We start from the raw sequence: 22,429 nt of genomic DNA, 5'->3' as shown, positions 1-22,429 counted from the left end.
CTGTTTAGGGTACTGGTTTCGTGGGATCAAACCCCACCGAAGGGAGAGGTTACCCTCCAATACCGAACTAGATCTATTACATGTTGTTCATATGCATAAATCGAGTTTCAGACATAGTAATTAATTTTCACTCCAGGTTGCTTAATACCCGAACATAGATAATTAAATTTGAATGAACATCTTAATAAAGCTTTGAAGAATTTCTCGAGGAAATTACACAATTTGTCACGTGGATATGTCAAAGAATTTTTCGTGAAATTTCCAAAGATTTTTGAATTCCGAAGGATTTCCCGAAGAAATTCCGAAGAATTACCCGACGAAGGATTTCGCATTAAATTTCCGAACATTTTCAGAAAATTTCCCCAAAAAATCTAAAGAATTTCTCCACGAAATTACGAAATATTTCCCGTAGAAGAAATTAAGAAGAACTTCGAGGGCCAACTCCGAACAATTTCGTGTTGAAGTTCTGAACTATGGATAATGTAGAGAATACCTTCAAGATTAAATTACAAATAATATCCAAGTAAATTTCCCGAAAAAAAATCTGAACAATTTCCTAAGAAAATTTTGAACAATCTCTCAAGAAAATGGCGATCCGTTACCGTCACACTGAGAATCGTTCCAAATCTTCTGATTGTTTTATTAAGAGAAAAATGGCTTATTCCAATTAGTGTAATAAAAATCAGTTGATTAACTATTTCATATTTCTGACCTGCAAATGCTATTCTACATTGTATAGCATCGTAACTGTAAATAATAGATGCAACATTTTCAAAACCTAGCATTTGGAAACCCAAGAATCAATGCAACAATCGACTGGTGTCTAGTTGTGAAGAATTACGAAACTGCATCAACTTTGCCTCTATTGCAGTCCAATCGCAATTAACATACCCTAATCTTTTTCCCATTGTCTTGGGCTTGGAAAGTCGTCGGCATGCATGTAAGCTTTAACTTATTTGAAGGTCATGGCCATCATCATCATCATCCGAGTCGACGGATGTGGTGGAGCTCTACGACTGCTAGTGAACAGCAATAAGGTCGACAAGACCCGGCCGGTAGCCGTTATAAATTGATCACTGTTTGCTTTTCCTTCGTTCATTTACAACTGCAACTCGCACATGCCACGGCATATGTATGCCGAACAAGTTTGAAAGTGATTTCTTGTACAGTTGAATTATACTGCTTGAGTGCTTGGCTGCTACTACATACAATATAACTGGGTGCACATATTGGACCGTTTTGGCGAAAACCATGCTGCCAAATTACAACACATAGATTTTATATTTTTCTGTTAAAAAGTACGACGAGTAGAGTCCGTTCACATTAGTATTGCAAAATGATGTACCTATACGTCTTTTTGTAAGATTACGGCAGAATAGTATTATTTTTGTAATATTTAGTATCCAACCACAGTGTTTAATGTGCATGAAATTTTCATACGAAATCTGCCGATTAATCAACCAAATGGAAATGGAAATGGCTTCTTAAATTCAATTAAAATTCACAAATAGCCGTGTAACTGCCACAATTCTATTGAAAGTAGCTTATGCCCTCCAGTTTTAATTGCCAATTTGTCAAACACGATTTATTTCTTTTCAATTGCTTCAATTGGAAAATTGATTCCTACTATAGAAAACCATCAACGATATAATTGAACTGAAGCCAATGTACCGCTTCGTTTATCGCAAAATGCTACTCTGAACGATTCTCACGTCCTGGTACACAAAGTCATTAAAATACAGTGTAATAGAAAAGTAAAAATATCCGCATTATGTGCACGTGAGTAAAAACAACAGCGGCTCTTATCAAATTGTAAACGTCGTATTCGCAATAATCCCGCACAACAACAAAAAAGCAACCATTCAGCCGCAGGAGGCAAAGTAGGTAGCTAGAATTGCGCGCTAAAGCTAATCTCATCATAAAGGCATCGTAAACAAATCGCATTCGAGATTGATTGCTGCGCACACTTGCGCTCGCCTGACCTGGCTCTTGAAATCCAGTCACCCCATACGGTCACACCAGGGCTTCTGGCTTTGTTCGGCAATAATCAATTTGTTTACACGGTACACTTGAAATTGAAAGTACTAAACCAGACAATGCAGCTGTTTGTAATGACAACTTGACGCTTAGTTGCTAGAAAGCTTAATGGACTTACAATGAAGGGTAAACGTAATCTCTCCGCAAACATATTATTCCAACAGCCCATCCCACAGAAAAAGTAGTGGAATAAGGAATACGTAGGTATGTGTGGAGATAGTAACTAGCTTATACATTGGATTTAAACCTTTTATTTGTTGGTAGGCTTAGAGCACTATCAAATGAATATTGACGGTTACTTGTACTTTGACCTTCTTCACCTTATGCCCTTTTAAAAATCTTGTAATCTTAATGGGTTTGAATTTAATTATGAAGTCATTGAGGAATTAAATATGGAAGAATGTGTTTAGCCAACAATTGAGCAACAATAATAATAATACTTTGAAGTACTTACTCATACAAATGCGCAATGGTTTTGGCCAGCCCATTGCCCGAACCGCACGGAATGATTCCGATCGTCAACTCGTCGATCGCCGTCTGCCAGTCTTCTCGCTCGAACAGCCCATTCAGCGTCTCGAAGAAGATGCCGTCCCCGCCCACCACCACTATCCCGCGCCACAGGTAGATGTCCCGGTTGCGGACAAACTCCCTGGCCCAGTCAGGTTTCTTCGTTATGTGCAGATCGTAGGAGATTTCTGCCTCCGCCAGGACCGGTGCCACCCGTTGCTGGAACATTTCCCGCGCCTTTCCGGAACCGGACTTCGGATTGAGGATCACCAACATTTTGCGCGTTTCCTTCGGCTGATATGTGGACTTGATGGAGGTTTCCCCCGCAACAAGGTACTTGATCGCGGCTCGCCACTTTTGCGCTTCCTTGTTGTTGTCCTCGTACTTATCGAAGGATCGAAAGCGAAGGGTGATGGTCGTTCGCTCCCGGAATCCGCCCCGTCGGTTCCGCTTCAGGATGTAAGCGTAGATGTAGAGATACGCACTAACGTCGGATTCATCCTGTTCGCCGGAGTTCTCTTCGACCACCTTGAGCTGGGCAGTACCCGAGATGGAAGTACACGCGCACGCTGAGCTACCCTTCCCTTTCCGTTTGCTGCGTAAGCAGCGGCAGCCTATGATATCTTTGAGCGGGATCGTTTGCTCCTTGGTGGAACCATTGCTTTGTTTTTTCAGACTGAGGCCTTTGTCGGTAAGGCGAACTTCGAAGACGGTATTTTTCTTGGAACTGATGTAGAACGTTTCCGTCAGATAGACCACGTGCGGTGGACTGTCACAGTCGGTTCCCTTGCTGATGGTCGGCGATGGGTGAACTATCTCCTCCGAGCCGAGCCCGATTTTCGGTTTATCCACCATCCTGTACAGGTTGACGCCGCTGCATCCGCTTTCAAAAACTCAGTCGAGTGCACTACTTTCGATTGGTGTGGCATTAATCACTTGTATTCTTATATGCACGTTAAAGAATTATTCAGATTCGCTATTTTAAAAATGAAAAAAATGGTACGTTACTTTATTAACAATTGCTTTTTGTGCGTCATGATTTTCATAAATTCCCAATAGTTGATTTCCGGAGGAACCAATAAAGCTGATGATATAAAACTTATTGATCGTAGTTAATTTGCAGGCAGAAACAGTGGAAGATATAAAGTGATGTTCTGTTCATGTTGTTTGGTAAGAATAAGATCCAAATTTGAGCCTGGATCTTAGCCTTCAATCCAAGTACCTAATCCAAATAAATAAATACTTTGTATGATATAGAAATTTCGTGATCTGTAGGAATTTTTGATATTTTTTGCTAAAAATTTAAAACAGTCAATTAGTACGAAAAGCATAGAATCAAAAATTTGAACTATGTTCAGCATAAACTTGACTGGAAAAATCACGTGCTATAGGTTGTGCATTAGGGTGGTTCAAAAAATCGATTTTGCTCCACAGTGCTCATCTGATTCTTTACCATGTTCTGAGTGACCTCTGAAAATCTGAGCTCATTTGGATTAAAACTGATTTAGCACAAGCCGTTTCAAGTTTGCATGCAAATTAGTATGGGGAAATTTATTTTTTCATTATACTGTTAATGACGCTTCCCCATTAAGCGCATGTTAAAAGAAAACCTACATAGCTAAAAGGAATACTCAACAGCTTTCACTCAGTGAAAACCGCATCTCAATTAATCGTTCCAATAATTAGTAATCGAATTTAATCTATACCGTGGTTTTCTGGAGCTAATTGCATAACTCACCAACAGGCAACATTGCTGCTCGTGGCGCGAAAGATAGCACACACAAATTCAGGCTACTATGTTGCACTGCACATTTCAGTGATGCCCTCAAAGAAGTTTAATGATCATGACTAAAGATTCGCAACCTGTCTGTGCATGTTCACCTACACACCAAATTTTCTTCCAGCCATCCAGCAAAACGATTTGCTGGAACCATACCAGCAAAGTAATGGTTTGCTGTATTACAGCATTTGTTTTATTTGTTTGCTGAATTTCAGCATTTGTTTCAACAAGACCTATTGTTTGCTGAAAACCAGCAAACTTATCAAAATGTCAATTGGAAATGTCACTCGATCTCTATGAGTTGTACAATTTTCGTTTCCTCGTGTTGTTCATTTTCAAGCCAAGTAAGGAAATTGTTATAAGTACCTATAGGTAATAAATCGTCGGTTCAGTGCAATATTTTAATTTAGGGATTGCTTGGTGAGTATGTTTAATTTTAATAGTTTTCATCTAGGTACAGGAAATGGTTGTGATTGGCATGAATAAACTTTTTTTTTTATTTCAGGCGGATTAATATTGTAAGATGTGGACCAGCAGTATACTCATGAGAAGCTTCTTTGCTGCAAAATGCTTGGTGAAAAAAAATTACTGAGTGATTAAATATTAGAAATAAAAACATGCATATGTAGTAATAAAATACTTAATTTATTTGCAATGCCAAGAACCACCAAATTTTTAAAAATGTTTTCTTTGATTCTGCGCTTTTTGTAATCCTGGTAATTTGCTGAAAATACAGCTATAAATGAACGTTTATCTTTTGCTGGTTAACCAGCAACATGATTTTTCAATTGCTGAACATCAGCAATTGAACTGTCATTTGCATGAAAACCAATTTTGCTGGTTGAACAGCAATTTATTTTGCTGGATTAATTGCTGGATGAACAGCACAAAAAAAACCAGCAAAATTTTGCTGGATTCCAGCGAAATAAAATTAGTGTGTACACTCAAAATAATTGTCACTTAGTTTCCACTATAAAAATCGAGTAGGCTTTAAAATCCACATTTATGACGATCTTACTTGTGTCTAATAAAACTTACTCACATGTCATATGCATACCAAAAAGAAATGTAGTGAAATTTAAATGAAAATGTGGAAAACAATATCTATATTCTTTTCTAGTGAATACTACCTGTCACGAATGTATGAAAAATATATGAGTGGGGTACTCAGACCGAAGTGTATGTTTTGCATCAATCGCTAATGAAAAATTGTGCAGAAACACCATGAGAGCAATTTACAAAAATAAGTCTTTGAGTATGAAATGAATATTTCATTACTCTATTTTTGCTCCCGTCCACCTCTAGTAGACGGGAATTATTATCACTCACACGGATATTGCGCAAACTATATCAATTCACTTAAAATCTATGTGTTCGTTGATATTTCAATTCACTTAAATTTAATTACATTTTTTAGTGAATTGAGAGCAGTGAGTACCATCACTAACAAATCATTTAACTTCTACAAACGAAACTAGATGGAAAATATCCGCATATGTTTTCATGTAACTCTTAAGTGAAAATTATTTTGAGTGTATGTTCACGCATTCCAGTTGCAAGTAGGCTGTGGGTTCGAACGCATGCTTTTATAATCGCGTGACATTTTTACAAGTCGTCTGAAAAGCCGAAATTCGGATGATTCAAAAAATTTGTTTGCGCTCGTTTCTTTTGGCTTTTTTTCGTTTTCGCGTGCGATCTCGTTCATTCGTGCATTCGCAGGGATTCCACACATACAGAATGTCTGCATTTATACAGACATTAAATGGTTTTTGGTCTTGCATACAGCCATCATACCGATTGCAGACATTTCACAGACTTTTGATTGAAGTTACAGACTTTTACAGACATTCACTGCCGCTAACCGCAAGTCAGACTTATCTGTATATGGACGCCATATCCAGATAAGTCTGACTTGCGGTTAGCGGCAGTTCAGTTTTTGAAAACTTTGGACTGCCAAACATAATCCTGTTGGGCTTTCCAATTAAACCATTTTGGGTTTTCAAACAAAATCGTTATGGGAATTTCGTACGGAATTCTATAAGGTTTCCAAACGGTATCATTTTGGAATTCCGAGCGAGCCTTTTAGGCTTCTGACCGGGATTCCTTTTGGGTTCCAAACACAATCCTTTTAGAATTTCAAACGAAAAGATTCTTTGATTCCTTTCGGAAACCAGATTTCATTCAGAAGTCCAAAATTATTCCATTCTGAAGTCAAAAATAATCCTGTTCGATAACCCAAAAGAATTCCATTAGGATGCCCAAAAAATATCCGATTTCCGTACAGAATTATGTGAACTTCCGAACGTAATCCTACTGGGTTAATAACGGAATCCCTTCGAATTTCTGAACGAAATTCTTTTGGGCTTTCGAATGGAATCACTCTGGGATTCCCAAAGAAATCCTTTTGGACTTTTAAACGGAATTCTGATGGGATTCAGAACACAATCATTCTAGGATTCCGAACGGAATACTTTTGGTCTTCCGAACGGAATCCTTTTGGACTTTCGAAGGAAATACTTTTCGACTTTCAATTGGAGCGTTCTGAGCTTCTGGACGGAATCTTTTTCTGCTTCTGGACAAGGGATTCCGATTAGATTGATTGATTTTCATTGGCTTTTATCGGTGAAATCGAACTACCTAAGCTCAAAGTGGAAGTGAGCCTTTTTGCAAACCACGATGAAGCACAGACTTGAAAGTTATCGCAAGCGAGCGACAAGTATGAAATCGTATGGAAGTTGAAAAGTAAGCAGAGGGCCATTGAAGAACAACACGAAATTGAAATCGCTGTTATTTTGTCTAACGTCCACCCAGGAACGGCTTGGCTGATAGCGTGGGAACTATCTTACCAAGACAGGCAAAAAAACGATTAGAATACTTCTGGGATTTCCTACCGAAGCCCTAAAAGGATTTTGTTAGGAAGTGCAAAAGAAATCGATTCGAAAACCCAGAAGAGTTCCCTCCGAAAGCCAAAAAGAGCTCCGTTCAGAAAACCAAAATAATCTCGCCTTGGTGGACTTCTGAACGAAATTATTTTGGCCTTTACTTTTAAACGGATTCCTTTTAGACTTTCGAAAGGGATACTTTTGGTACTCCGCGTGGATACATCTGGGCTTCTGGATAGATTTTTTGTCTGTACAAGGGATATCCTTTTAGGATTCCGAAGCCTAAAAAGATTCCGATCGGAAGCCAAAAGGATTTTGTTCGAAAGCGCAGGATTTTGTTAGGAAGTGCAAAAGTTCTCCGTTTGTAAACCCAAAAGATGTCAGTTCCATTATTTGGGTTTCCAAACGGATTTATTCTGTGCCTCTCCTCTGAACCGAACTCTTTTGGACATCCCAACGGATTTTTAGTTAGACATTTTCGTAAATATTATCAATTTATGCTAATGTAACAACATACATATTGATAAGAACATTATTGAGAGCTTTGTAGTGGAATATCTTCACTTGTCATAAGACTAGATAGTATCATCCCATTTAATTCCACCACTTGATTGTAACTTTACAGTAACTTCAAAAATACGTATTTCGACCTCAACGGCAACCTTACTTGTCTTTAGTATCTCGTTGACTTGACTCGACTAAGTCTTACACAAACTTTTTGATTATTGAAACCTTGATATTCTACGTTGTCAAAAGTGCATGATTTTTAAATAATTTTCTAATTCCTGTACCTTCTAAACTCCATACGGACAAATACAGACATTTTGCTGAGATTGATACACACTTTATAAAAATTGTATCTGGCATCCCTGTGCATTCGTTTTATGTGCTCCAACGATGTTATCGGTCATTTAGTAATTCGCGCTCGATCATTTAGTAGTTTGTCAATAACTCATTCCAGAAACTGAATTTCAAAATGTGTTGTGTGGTGGACTTCTAGCGTGAAGGTTTTTCTGAAACTCTGCCTTATGGTTCGTTGTTTGAATTCCACTAGTAACGGAGTTATAACTAAAGTTTCAGTAATTTAGACTAAATGATAACAAAATTCCAATCATTTAGTTTAAGTTACCGCAACTAGCGCTATAACTCCGTTACTAGTGAAATTCAAACAACGAACCATAGGGCAAAGTTGTAGAAAAACCTTCGCACTAGAAGTCCATCATACAACACATTTTGAAATTCAGCTTCTGGAATGAGTTATTGACAAACTACTAAATGATCGAACGCGAATTACTAAATGATCGATAACATCCTTGGAGCACATAAAACGAATGCACAGGGATGCCAGATACAATTTTTATAAAGTGTGTATCAATCTCAGCAAAATGTCTGTATTTGTCCGTATGGTGCACTGTACGGTGCAGTGGCGACATGGCGTATTTATTACCCGATTCCGTTGTGAAAGACGCAGCAACCAGCTCAGAAGAATAAAACACGTAACCGCCCTTAGAAGGAGGCTGCGTGGCTTCGACTACGTCGACGTAAAGGACCTGAAGAAAGCTCTGGAGGACAGCGGTCTTATGCCTTCTAACGTCTGCAAAATCGCCCGGCATGATACACACTTTTTCTTCGCCGAGATCTCAGCATTTTTGCTTATTTTTCCGAGGTGGGCACCGCCGAGTTACAGCAAACATGATTTTTGCCGAAATCTTAGTAAAAATGACATTTCGGTTACTGAGATACGGTAAATATTTGGCTGAAAATCATTAATAAACGAAATTTTCTGCCGAGATTCAGTTTTTAAATTTGCTTTGCCGAGCTCGAATAAGAAAAACTTAGTGTGTAAATCTCTAGCTTACCGTGATCAGTTGTACCTTGTACACCTGGAGCATGATTCCACCAGCTTTAAGAACATCAAGCAGATCTACAAGCTGGTGCATGAACTGTCTTTATTTCGGCCATGGAGCTCGACTGTGGGGACAAGCACTGGGCAACTACGCAGGGCTGCCGAAAGCCGCAAGAAAGCCTCTACCAAAAACCTCCCAAACCGAAGCTCTCCTCCATCGACGATTGAATCTTTCCGGCAATTCCGTCCCTAGCGGCTGAATCCAGTACTTCCGACGCTGCAACCACAGAAGAAGTTGGCAACTGCCACTGCCACGATCCCATCCGAAGTCTCAAGTCAAGAAAAATCTGATCCAACCAACAGCCAATGGCCATTGTTTCCTCCCCTGGATTCCGTCGCCAAAAGATGAGCGACCTCTACCCTTGGAGGAATTTGCACCCCTCTACATACCAGAGCAGCTGGCTCCGATATTCTGCCAACTTGCGGCTCGTCTTCTTCTTCTTATTGGCATTACATCCCCACACTGGGACAGAGCCGTCTCGCAGCTTAGTGTTCATTAAGCACTTCCTCAGTTATTAACTGCGAGGTTTCTAAGCCAGGTTACCATTTTTGCATTCGAATATCATGAGGCTAACACGATGATACTTTTATGCCCAGGGAAGTCGAGACAATTTCCAATCCGAAAATTGCCTAGACCGGCACCGGGAATCGAACCCAGCCACCCTCAGCATGGTCTTACTTTGTAGTCACGCGTCTTACTGCACGGCTAAGGAGGGCCCCTGCGGCTCGTCTACAAAGCTACAAATCCCGTTTCGAACAGACCTATCTCGGGTCCTATTCGTCATTGAAAATGACTACTAGGCAAGGGTTCAACCGGAACGCTTGCTCACAGCCATCGACGTTGCGTTCATCACCAAAACAAACCCCGAGGTAAGTGCAACGAACTCCCGAGGAGAAGTGACTATCTCCTTGCAAAGCAATATCGCCTGATGCCTGCTGACGAGCTTCAAGATAAAGACGAAAAAAGCCGTTGGAGTGGAAGTAACAACGTGCGTCAGCGTCATCGTGGTGTATTGCCCCACGCAAGCCAAAGTCGGTGATGGAACATCCACAGATCTTAGAAGAGACATCGTCAAGCTAACATGGCGGCAGAGGCCGTTCATCATCGCCAAACATGAAGTATGGTGCAACTCTCGCTGCAACAGAAATAGCGTGTTGTGGTGCAACTATGATATGAAGGGCCATTACACCATCCTGAGCCCTGACTCTCCCACTCGGTTGACACGCTCCGAGGCCCATGTAACGCTAGACATCTTCATTAACAACTTCTATGACCACATTTCCCAGCCGGTATGCTACCAACAGTCAGTGGCCAGCTATCCCGAAGAAACCGAGTCGACCGATGTCGGTTCCAAAGGTGCATGGACGACAACATCGACAACCAGCATCACACGGTCTCAGCTGAAGGCCTCGACGAACAGCTCCACACCACCAAAGAGACGCACATTCACCTAAGCTTTGATCCGTCGATTTGAAATGTCATTCACAGGCTGTACCAGCGTACGACAAAAATTACCACAAAATAAGGATTTCTCCAACAAGATCCGTACATTTCCTAATTGTGCTAATCCGTTCTGGAAATTAAATTGACAAAAAAAATCCAAACCTCGACCCATTCCACCTTTAGTCACATTAGATAACAATGGCTCTGAGGATTGCTTGATGACTCCTGTAGTGTAGAGAAAGCCATCGAAATAGGTCGTCATTTTGTCAGCTCGCATAATATTGGACATAACTTCTTCAATCCACATGAGACAATGTTAATGAGCATGCGAACGTCCATCTAATTCCCAATGTCATCTGGAAGGAGTTTGAGATATCAGCAGTGAATATAGGCCTATCAATTAACAAAAAAAAACATGAAGGCCCCAAGCTTCGACAGCTTCCTAAAACTCTAACTAAAACACATGAGTGCTCCGTTCTTCGAGCACCTTTCGCTGATCTTTAATCAGTGCCTCCGACTTGGCCGAAAGAAATTCCCATCCGGAAGTCTGAGCAGGATCCTTCCTTTTCCAAATGTTATAAAATTATTCACAACTATCATTCCGGGTCTCAATCAGCGCATCCAATGCGCAAAACATCATGGCCCCATGGCAGTATCCTCGGACCCCTGCTGTTCAACCTGCAACGAGGCCTGAATGTCCTGATAGAGTACCTCACCAGCTGGAAGACCTGTATCAATACAGCGAAGACCCAGAGGTCATCATTTTCCCTCACTCAACATCTCCCATGCTTGTTTCGACTGAAGAATGTAAAATCACCCTCAATGACACGACAGTTGAATGGGCCAATAGGCTACATATCTTGCCTTAACAAAAAAACAGCAAAAACTTTGAAAATAAACATGAATTTCACTACTACTGCACGTAACTCAGCATTGAAGCTTGAATCTGATATCTATCACAGTACGTCAACATTCTTAGGTATGACATTCTATTCGAGATCGTGGTTCGTGATTTCTCACGATGTTGACAACTCGGACGTACTAATTTATAATAATTATAACGTAATTACAAACTGTAATGCAAATTATACTGCTGCCAGCTCACTAACACGTAATAACTCATAATCCCCATCACACAAGTCCCATCGACCAGAACTTCAAAATGTTCACGTGGCTTTTGGAAACACCCTTGCTTCCGCTTTAAATGCCGACCGGAAAGGAACAACCTTTTCCAACGAAAGTTACAAGGTACCTCGTGTCACGTCATTTTCCGGCAAAAATATTTTTCCAATCCTGCACCCAGCAATGCCACCGCAATAAAACGAAACCACTCTGGGGAGAAAGATGGTATCTTTTCCGCGACTGAGTGGGGGCTCCAAATCATCGAATAGGTCAGTGCAGCGAGTACTTCTACTCCATTTGAGTACCGCCATCACCGCACGGAGAGCAATTGGAAATGGTTGTTGGTATGTAGTTTCGTAGTACTATGTACCAAATAACACGTGGGAGGACATAAACAACCGGCCGGGCTGCTTTTATCCAATACGGACTACGGTGGTCGTCACGCAACATGTTTGCGGTTTTTCTGTTTCCTACCCACGAATGTAGGCTACTAGACATAGACCGTAGGGCAGGGGTGATGGTTTTATATTTATTTCGGAAAACGCGAAGGCTAGGAAAAGGTGGTGGCACATGGCGGATAGATATCGTAAATCAAGCAAAGAATAAACGTTGAATAATCAAATGGCCTTTGGATTCGGATTTGTTTCTTGGCGTCACCTTGGGAATTGGCGATTGGTGTGAGCAGAAAAGGATATCAGAAATTTAATCTATTGCATAAGCGGTACATACTAAAAATATAATAGCTGGTCAACCAGCTCTTGTGATTTCCGAAGCGGGTCAGGTGGTCGCGCACTCAACGGAAGGTCTGTTGCACAGTTGGTCGTTCTATTTTGCATGGGCTATCATTTGCTTCTTTATAGAGAACTATTTTTATTAGAATTATTTATTCACCATCTCTATGAAGCAAAGTGTCTTTTATCTGCAGTTTACCGAAGATAGAGCGCCAACAACTTCCGTTTGAAAATATAAAGTGCGAATTGGATGCGAGCGTTGTCCAGGAAAAAAGCAGTTTATAAAAGTTCAACGAATATTTGGCTAAGTAAGTTCAAAATTCATATTAGTTCATTTCACATTGCCATTTCGCTCCAAAAAGCGTTGAAGATCAATCAGGGCGCAATGTTTGTATACACATAGGTCTCTTCAACTAACAGCTCTTAGGGGTCGTACACATATTACGTAAGCACTTATTGGGGGAGGGGGGGTCTGTCAATATCTTATGCGCCATATAAATAAAAAATCTTTTGAATGGAAAAAATCTTACATGGGGGAGGGGGGGTCGAAAATCCCAGAAAAATTGCTTACGTAATAAGTGTGCGGCCCCTTACCAGTGCCACCAAAGTTAATTTCGGACAATTTCTCTTTCCCATTGTTCCGCCGAGACGAAACATAGTGTCCAAACGAGTTCGTTACTGCTATCCAACGTTTTAGAGTAAAGTTGTACAGTCCAGCAACGGTGTGAATAACAGCAAGATCATCAGTGCAAGTGAGTAAAAAGCGAATCCAGGATTTGATGACCCAATCAGAAAGGAAATCGAGGAAAGGAAAAGTTAATTCAATGCATTCAACAATGAATAACACGTAAAAATCATGCAATGATGCAAATCGCGATTCGAATCATGAGCGATTCTCTGGGCCAGAATTCTGTTGAGGTTTGACTCTCGCATGATTTAAATCGCCGATGAGATTTGAGAATTTGAGATTTTACCAACACTGGTTATATATTTGTTCATTATCTGAGTGTGATAAGAAGTATTCGAGCATCAGAAGTAAAGATCAAACCTGGAAGGATACGAAAAGAAAGAAAGCAAGACAGCAACCCTGCAAGCATGGTGTTTGCTTGCGACCCACAGACTTGTCGAGAACGCCACAGAACGACTTGTCGAGCGTGAAGTTCAACTGAGGATGGAGAGATAGGACTCGAACCGTGTATTGCGGTTGATTCAATGTTACATATCTGTTCAGATGTTAACTAAATAAGAAATTGAACGGCAATAAATTTGAACTGATTGAGCACAATTTAGACCACTTTTAGGACGTTTTTGCAAGTATTTTGGGGATATTGTTGAATTAAAATATGGATTCTTCTGAAATTTCTTAGCTAAAAACTTCAAATCAAGATTTCTCGAGATTCCTCCTAGGGATTTTTTAAAAATTGGTCCAGAGGTGCAAAATTACCACAGAAATCGAGCCCTGTACTTGATTTTACCTCTGAAGGTTTAAGATTTAAGAACTATTCCACACAGCCTAAAAATGGACATATAAATCCGCGCTAAACCATTTATAAGGAAATCGTGGAAGATTCTACCGAGAAATCAATTCATTTATTTATTTAGCTTACATCTAAACAAATAACATCAACAATTTGACGCCGAATTGACGGGAAATCAATGAAACAGATGAATCATCGAGTACAAGCAACTACTATTTGCCCCATGATGCGGTGTTTCGGTCCCTCAAGTTCAACAACCTCAAGTGTCGTGTAGAATTGGGCGCAATGCAAAACCGGAACCATACAAACAGTCTCTCAACGATGTCTTCTCGTATAAAACAGAATCTTTGCAACCACTGTCTGATCAAATTGGTATCGTCACGATTTCTCGATGCCGCCTTCGTGACTGAAAAGCTGTTAGTCCAAGAACTATGGAAAACGTCAGCCGGTTGAGACGATCCCATACAAGATGTCATTGAGCAACGATAATTGTTATTACAGGTATCTCACCCAAAGCTAAGCCGTATCCACATCCCATGGTGCGTTACATTTCCATTACACACGAACTACATACATGGTTTCCCTAATGCCGTTTGGCGCATAACGGGAGATTAAAATCAGAAAGTCCAACTGCTTCAATGAGTTGTGCCGAGAAGCTGACGCTGATCCTTTGGACAACGCTTATCGTAACAGCGTAAATCTGAGGACCACCGACGTTAGCGGTAATGTGCCCGGGCAAACTAAAGATTATCGTAAAGGGTATTTTCCCGCAGCATAATTCAACGAAGTGGCCGCCTACATGCAAGTCTCCAATGACAAGCGGTGAAGAAGTTAAAGAAAGTTTCGGGTACGGATGGAATTCCAATTGTGGCTCCGAAAAGCGCGATACTGGCGTTTCCGGACTTGGTCAGGATGCTGCTGCAGAAGTGTTTAGTCGATGTTTACTTTCCGGATAAGTGAAATATCCAGCAACTGGCGCTGCTGCTGAAACCAGGGAAACCACCGGGGAATTCAGGTGTACGACACCGCACCACGCCGCTGCCGTCGATATTTGTGCATCGGCACACCGCCGTTTGAATTTCCCTTTCAAATCCAAAGAATTTCCTACGAAATTCCCAAAATATTCCTCTTGAAATCCCAAGTAAATTTCCGTGAAAATTTGGAAGAATTTTCCGTGAGAATGTGGAAAAATTTTTCGTAGAAATTCTGATGAATTTAAGTACACATTCTGGAAAGTTTTCCAAAGAAATTCCGAAGAATTTTGTCTGGACGAGCAAGTCATTTACTGCGAAACTGCGGTTTGGTCAAAATGAACATAAGGCCAAAAGTTTCGTTTGGTTAAACTGGTCATTTTGCCTTACGACGTTTTCGGCCAAACGACATTTTCAACCAAACGACCAATTCGGCCAAATTAAATACCTTTTATGGCAAATGACTTTTTCAGCCAAACTACTAGTCCGACCGAATATCACTTTCAGTTCAATTACATTTTCGGCCAAACCATTTCCGAATTAATAACCATTACGACCAGAAGATTGGAATAAGATTGGAAAGTCGGATCTTGGAACGTGAGAACTTTGAATAAACCCGCACGTGATGGGCTCCTGGCTCATGAGCTGCAGAAGGTCGGCAATCCAGGAAATACGGTGGGCCAGAACTGGAGAACGTGAATTCCGGGCGGTGGATCCCATAACGAACACTTCATTCAAGTACCACACCTACTATAGCGGCGGTGACAGAGCAGAACGAGGAGTTGGGTTCATGGTGATCGGGAAGCAGATGAAGCGTGTTATTCGATGGAAGACAAGATGACAAGAAGCGACCGCATTTGCGTGTTGAGAATAAAGGGCACATTCTTCAACTATAACCTGATCAACATATATGCCCCAACGAACGAAAAGCCTGATGACGTGAAGGATGAATTCTATGAGAGCCTTGATAAGGCCTACGGAGAGTGCCCAACACACGATGTAAAGATTGTCATCGGGGATGCAAATGCGCAGATCGGCCCGGAAAGCCTTCATTACGCTACCAACGATAATGGTCTGTGACTTGTAACCTTTGCTGCTGCTAGAGGGATAGCAATAAGCAGTACCTACTTCGCACGTAAGAATATCCGGACGTTAAATGAGGCGGACCGGAGAGCTTTCGGGGTTTTCGAGCGAAAAGTGCTGCGTACAATACTCGGAGGGAAACTAGAAAATGGTGTGTGGCGCAGACGCATGAATCATGAGCTATATCAAGTATACACACTTTTTTTCGCCGAGATATCAGCATTTTTTTTTTTGTTTATTTTCCCGAGGTGGGCACCGCCGAGTTTCAGTAAACATGATTTTTGCCGCTCAGTAAAAGTGACGCTTCGGTTGCTGAGAGAAAGTAAATATTTAGCTGAAAATCAGTAATAAATTAAATTGCCGATTTTGCCGAACTCGAAAAAGAAAAACATAGTGTGTACAAAGAAGAAAATATTGTGAGTAGTATAAAATACGGCAGACTTCAATGGACTGGTCACTTAGTGCGAATGTCGAAAGACAGATTAGCGAAAAAAATATTCAACAGAGAACCAGATAGGGGCCGGCGACTTCGTGGAAGGAAACGAACACGCTGGCTGCACGCGGTGGAATCAGACATGGGGACCCTAAACTTTCGGGGAAACTGGAGGAACATCGCCTAAGACCGACGATTATGGAGCCAGGCATAGGTGTATTGACGATGTAACCAATCAGGTAGCCAGGTAGGTACGGCCATAAAATTAATTCGGCCAGATGATAATCGTTTTAACGTTTTATTTGGCCAAATGGCATTAGAACAAATGGCATTCCGCCAAATGACTTTCGGCCAATCGAAGAAAAGGGCCGTTTGGCCGAAAGCAATTCCAAAATTTGTTTGACCGAAGATGTCACTTGGCCGAACCTACCATTAAGCCGAAACCCATTTGGCCAAAAATGTCATTTGACCAAACAAAAACTGGTAATTTGGCTGAAATGGTCGTTTGACAGAAAGGGTCATTTGGCTAAAAATGTCATTTGACCGAAATGGAAATGGCTAAATTGGTCCTTTGGTCGAAAAAATCGTTCAATTGAAATGGTTATTTAGCCAAAATGGTTGTTTGACAAAAAGCGTTATTTGACGATATTTTTGGCCATAATACTCGTTCAGCAAATAACCTTTTTTGGAACATATAACCCGTGCGGCAAAATGACATTTTCGGCCCAATGGCCAAGCGGTTTTTTGTCGAATGACTTTCTGCTAAACGACGCTTCCCTTTTTGAATAATTTCCAAGGAATTTCCAAAAAAATGAATTTAAAATACAAAGAATTTCCGTTGCAATCCAAATTTAGAAATTTAGAAGATTTTAAGAATTTAAGAAAAAATTCGAAGAATTTCCGACGGAAATTCCGCAAAAAAAAATCCTTTAGAACTTCCAAAGAATTTTCTTTAGAGCAGTTTATCTATGAAATCCAAAGATTTTTTTGTTGAAATCCACATTTTGACCAATTTCCCGCGGAAGCTCCGAATAATTTCTCGTGAAATGTTCAAAACGCCCTTCCGTGAGAACTCCTGAGAGTTTCCCTCGGAATATACGATTTTTTTTTTAATTTCGAATAATTTTCTGAGGAAATTCTGAGAAATATCCATAGGGTCCCTCCTTAGCCGTGCGGTAAGACGCTAAGCAAGACCATGCTGAGTGTGGCTGGGTTCAATTCCCGGTGCCGGTCTAGGCAATTTTTGTATTTTCCTGGTAAGCAACAGCGTACAGACCAATCTGTCTAATAGGCACGGTAGGGATGCTACTGGAGAAATTGATCCAAAACAGGCTGTCGCTGTACGTGGTGAAGGCGCGAGGATTATCAAGCGAGCAATTCGGCTTTCGGAGGGGACGGTTTACTCTCAGTGGCGTTAAATCGGTGATTGACACCTGGGTGGTGCGAACAGAATTGATTTAGTTGTCAAACTGAAGCCAAACTTTTCTATTGTGCCGGAGCCAAACATTGAAGATTGTGGTTATGTTCGTTTCAGATCCTACATTGAGAAGTATTGTTATTATTTGGGGAAAAAATAAAAATTAACTTAGATTGAGTTTTGTATTCTTTGTAACAAATATTTTCACATTATATTTCGAGTTGAAAATTAGTAGGAATGCAATTAAAAAGCACTCGTTACGAAATTTCACGAGATTCAGCAGCTTATTGCAGCAAGAATGTATGTAAATCATCGTAAAGTCATGTCCTGAGACGAGACCGGCAAAGACAGCTTCTTTTTCCTTGTTTTGACACTTGTTCTTCTTTTCATCACAGTTGACCATCGAGTTTCAACTGTTTCCCTGACTGTTTCACCTAAGCCCCGGGTGGACTCTTCTGAGCACAATAAAAGTGAATCTAATTTAAGAATTAGTAAATTCATTTTCATAAGGATTTTTATACCGGGAACAAAACACAAGTTTATAACTGATTATTAATAAGCTAAATGGATCATTTGGAATACTCGTTTAAGTGAAAAAGTCTTCGTAAAACAAAATTCATGCGGAACATTTTATTTGGGATATTATAATTACTCACTACCAATCACGAATGGTTAACGATGGTCCTTAAAGGGTTAAAAAATAGTTCTTGAATATTCCTACACATAATATATGTTACATTATAAACAGTTTTCAGTGAAAAAATATTTTGGCCACCCATTTGTTTGAGAATTCTTCATAGTGTGTCGGCGTTGAGCGCAAACTACACTCAAAATAATTGTCACTTTAATTCCACTATGAAAAGTCATGTAGACTTTAAAGATCGAAACTTTCATCGGCCTCACTGGAATTAAATAAAACTTACTCAAATCACAAGTGCATCTTAATAAGAAATGTAGTGGAATTCATTGTAAAACATTGAAAATAATATCTATATACTCTTCTAGTGAATTCTACTCAAAATGAATGTATGAAAAATATATGAGTGGGGTTCTCAGAGCGAAATGTATGTTTATCAACTATCGCTAATGAAACATTTTGCAAAAGCATTATGAGAACGATTTGCGAAGCAAAATGTTTGAGTATGAAATAATTTTCTACTCCTATTTTTGCTCTCGTCCGCTTCTAGTGGACGGGATACACATCACTAATAGGGATACTATAGGAAAAAAAATATCAAAGTTTCACTTAAAATTTAAGTACATGGCCAAACAAAAATTCACTTAAATTTTATTTTATTTTCTAGTGAATTAAGAATAATGAGTGCCATCACTAATAAATCATTTAACTTTTACACACGAAGCTACATGGAAAATATCTGCATATGTTTTCAAGTAGCTTCTAAGTGAACATTATTTTGAGTGATATAAAGTGCGACAGCTAGAGAGTACTTATAGGCTAATGAGAATCATCAGCGCATATCGCACCCTATCTCGCGAGGCGGCATGAGTACTCTCGGGCATGATGCCTATCAAACTGGTAGTGGAGGAAGACGAAGAGCGCTCGAAGAAATATCGAGGCAGCAACGGTAGCCAAATAGCAGGGGGAGTTTGACAACTCGGCTAAGGGAAGGTGGACCCATCGCCTTGTCCCAAGTGTGTCTGCATGGATTAGTAGATTCGACGAGTCAGCGGCGGGACCATTTAGTTTCAGTAGGATCGGTAGACCGTTCCCCACCAAAGAAGAGCTCACGCAGGAATACTTCTGAGACTTCTTCAGAATAATTTGCATATGTTATTTTCAATGTATTCGGCTCCGTAGAGTTTTTATATTAAACAACTGAGCCTTACAAATAAACGAAATGGTAAAAAAAAGAAAAAAAAATGGATTAGTAGACCTCATGGAGAGCTAAGCTTTGATTTGACCCATTTCTTAACAGGCCACGGATATGCTTCAGGTGGTACCTGCACAGGTTCGGACAATCGGCTTCCCCCGCTTGTCCGCAATGCTCAGACGTGAGAGTAACGGCTGAGCACATTCTGTTCACATGTCCCCGGTTCGGAACGGAGAGGAGTGCGATGTTGGAGTCATGCCGAATGGACACTACCACCGATAACATCGTCAGAAGAATGTGTTGAACAGAACAAACATTTTTACTTACACTGAACAGTTATTTTTAGGTCAAGTAGGGTTGAAACATTAATTGGACGGCTAACAACATTACACTGTAATTACATTAGAATTCGGATTATAGTGATTTAATTCGTTTTACATTTAATTGGTACAACTTAAAAACGGGAGCACGGGAGAGTTTTTCAACTTTCGACGTGCAGATCGGAAACTGAGAAGAAGGATTTGGTTCGAGAATTTTTGCTCATAAACAACTATCCCAGTTCATTGATAAATCGGTTAATTAACAGATTTATCAATAAGAACGCAATCATTGGAAATAATAACAGCAACATTTCTCCCGAACCTAAAATTTACCGATCATTCCATCACGTGGAGAATCTCACACCGGCTCTTGCTAAAATTATAAAACGAAATTTTCCTAATATTTCACTGGGCTTCAAATGTGTCAAAAACAATAGGCTGTTGTTTTCTAAGCTGAAGGACAAAACGTCACTTTTAGAAAGACGGAATGTGATTTATCGCATCCCGTGCGCTGACTGTGATTGTTCGTACATTGGCTTAACTACGCAACAACTTAAAAATCGTCTCTCTGGTCATCGCTCTCTCATCAATCGCTTAGCTCAGTTGAAATCTTCTAACCCAGACGGAGCGATTGAGAGAGAAGATGAATTCAAAAAGACGGCATTGATGGTACATGCCATTGAGAATGATCACCAATTCGATTTGTCTAAAACCAGAATTCTAGAACAAGACAATCGACTACCTGCACTTCAAATACTCGAAATGTGTCACATTTTCAGTGACAACACAACGGTTAATTTCAGAACCGATACAAGTCATTTAAATGCAGTGTATACATTATTCTCATTGGGCTTTCTGCACTCATCATCATCGATGCATCATTTCGCTGCTCACTTCTCATCTGTCCCATTCTAATGTTTCTGGCATCTTTTTTTTTTTTTTTTTTCAACTAATTTTATTTGCTAATTATCTAATACATGCATTCATCTCTTAGACTAGGTGTTCCGTGTTTTCTTAACACTATTATCCTTATTTGCTATGTTATATTTTTATTTATTATTAAAACATTTCAATTGCCTCTGGCAGTTAGAATTTTTCCTCTGGTTGAATTGAACCATGTAGGAAATACAATGTTTTCAATCTAAACTAATCTTATCCTATTTTACAAGGAGTTAATCGTTTCAATAGAAGATTGCAACGATTTTTGTCTAAAATTGGAAATTATTTTGTTGTACATTTGTTGCAATGTCTCAATATTAGAAATTTTATGAAGCTCATTGGTACTATACCACGGAGGCAACTTCAGAATCATTTTCAGAATTTTATTTTGAATCCTCTGAAGTGCCTTCTTTCTGGTATTACAGCAACTAGTCCATATTGGCACAGCATGTTTTTGGCATCTCTTTTTCTGTTTTGTACCTCCATCTTTGAACTGTTATCTATGTGCGCAGGTGAAAGCTGTGTAAGTTTGTGCTCCGTTTTTAAGTTGTACCAATTAAATGTAAAACGAATTAAGTCACTATAATCCGAATTCTAATGTAATTACAGTGTAATGTTGTTAGCCGTCCAATTAATGTTTCAACCCTACTTGACCTAAAATAACTGTTCAGTGTAAGTAAAAATGTTTGTACTGTTCAACTTAGTTAGTGACTAAATATGTGGAATTTTGTAGTTTGCCCTGAGGATGAATGAATAAACATTCGAAACGTCGGCTTTGACTAAAACGGTTGCTTTATTAGGGAGTGAGCGCTTAACGACGCTGACCCCTTAACGACGGAAACTTACTTCAATCGCTTCGCTAGAGTAAGACTGATGACAAATTGTCATTCTGCAGCACTAGATGACAAGCAACAGATATCAGCATCGCGTTTCGTACATAACACATGGTAAAATATTCTTTTTTACTACTAAAATATGTATTTTAAAATTATGTAGCCAGGTTGCCTATTATGGCCACCCCCGGGTCCATAATACGCAACATCGAGTTTGTTTACATACGTATTATGGTCCCCCAATTGATTTACATGTTCCATTTCCACATGTTCCTGTTGCCTATTATGGACCCCCTCTTCTGTGCTAGTAATGGACCCTCTAGCGCGTTAATATTCATAAATTAGTTAATATAACTAAATTTCAGTCTCCCAGTGCAAAACAATTGTATGGAACTACTACCCTGATAAGTGAAGCAACTTTATCCTATGGAAGTTTGCAGGAAATTGTAGATTCCAGCGTTACCTTTTGGTTTTTATCCAGGGGGTCCATTATACGCACGGGGTCCATTACTAGCACTCACTCCCTAGTAACCCGTGGACCGATATAACGCCATAAAACCCAAAAAATCACAAACAACGGTCGTAAATTCATCAATGAAATTTCAAATTTCAAAATTTCAACTACACCAACTTCGAATAAATATTTCAAGGATTATTTAGAATGCCAAAATGCGTTTACAGTTTTGTTACCTTTTCACGCAAATATCAGTCCCT

The 22,429-nt window shown here is 39.9% G+C and overlaps 1 protein-coding gene across 3 annotated transcripts in view; it reads right to left on the bottom strand.

Moving 5' to 3' along the window:
• The window catches only part of LOC134210314 (sphingosine kinase 2-like), a 91,124-nt gene that overhangs the window by 53,374 nt on the left and 15,321 nt on the right, over positions 1-22,429 (bottom strand). For all 3 annotated transcript variants that reach the window (XM_062686363.1, XM_062686361.1, XM_062686362.1), the window contains exon 2: positions 2,492-3,520. In XM_062686363.1, the coding sequence (XP_062542347.1) occupies positions 2,492-3,399 (908 nt within the window). In that variant the 5' untranslated portion in view covers positions 3,400-3,520. The remainder of the gene's footprint in view (positions 1-2,491; positions 3,521-22,429) is intronic.

Source organism: Armigeres subalbatus, chromosome 2 (genome assembly GCF_024139115.2).
Source record: "Armigeres subalbatus isolate Guangzhou_Male chromosome 2, GZ_Asu_2, whole genome shotgun sequence".
In the NCBI taxonomy this organism is placed as follows: domain Eukaryota; kingdom Metazoa; phylum Arthropoda; class Insecta; order Diptera; family Culicidae; genus Armigeres; species Armigeres subalbatus.
This window is presented reverse-complemented; position numbering and strand designations above follow the sequence as displayed.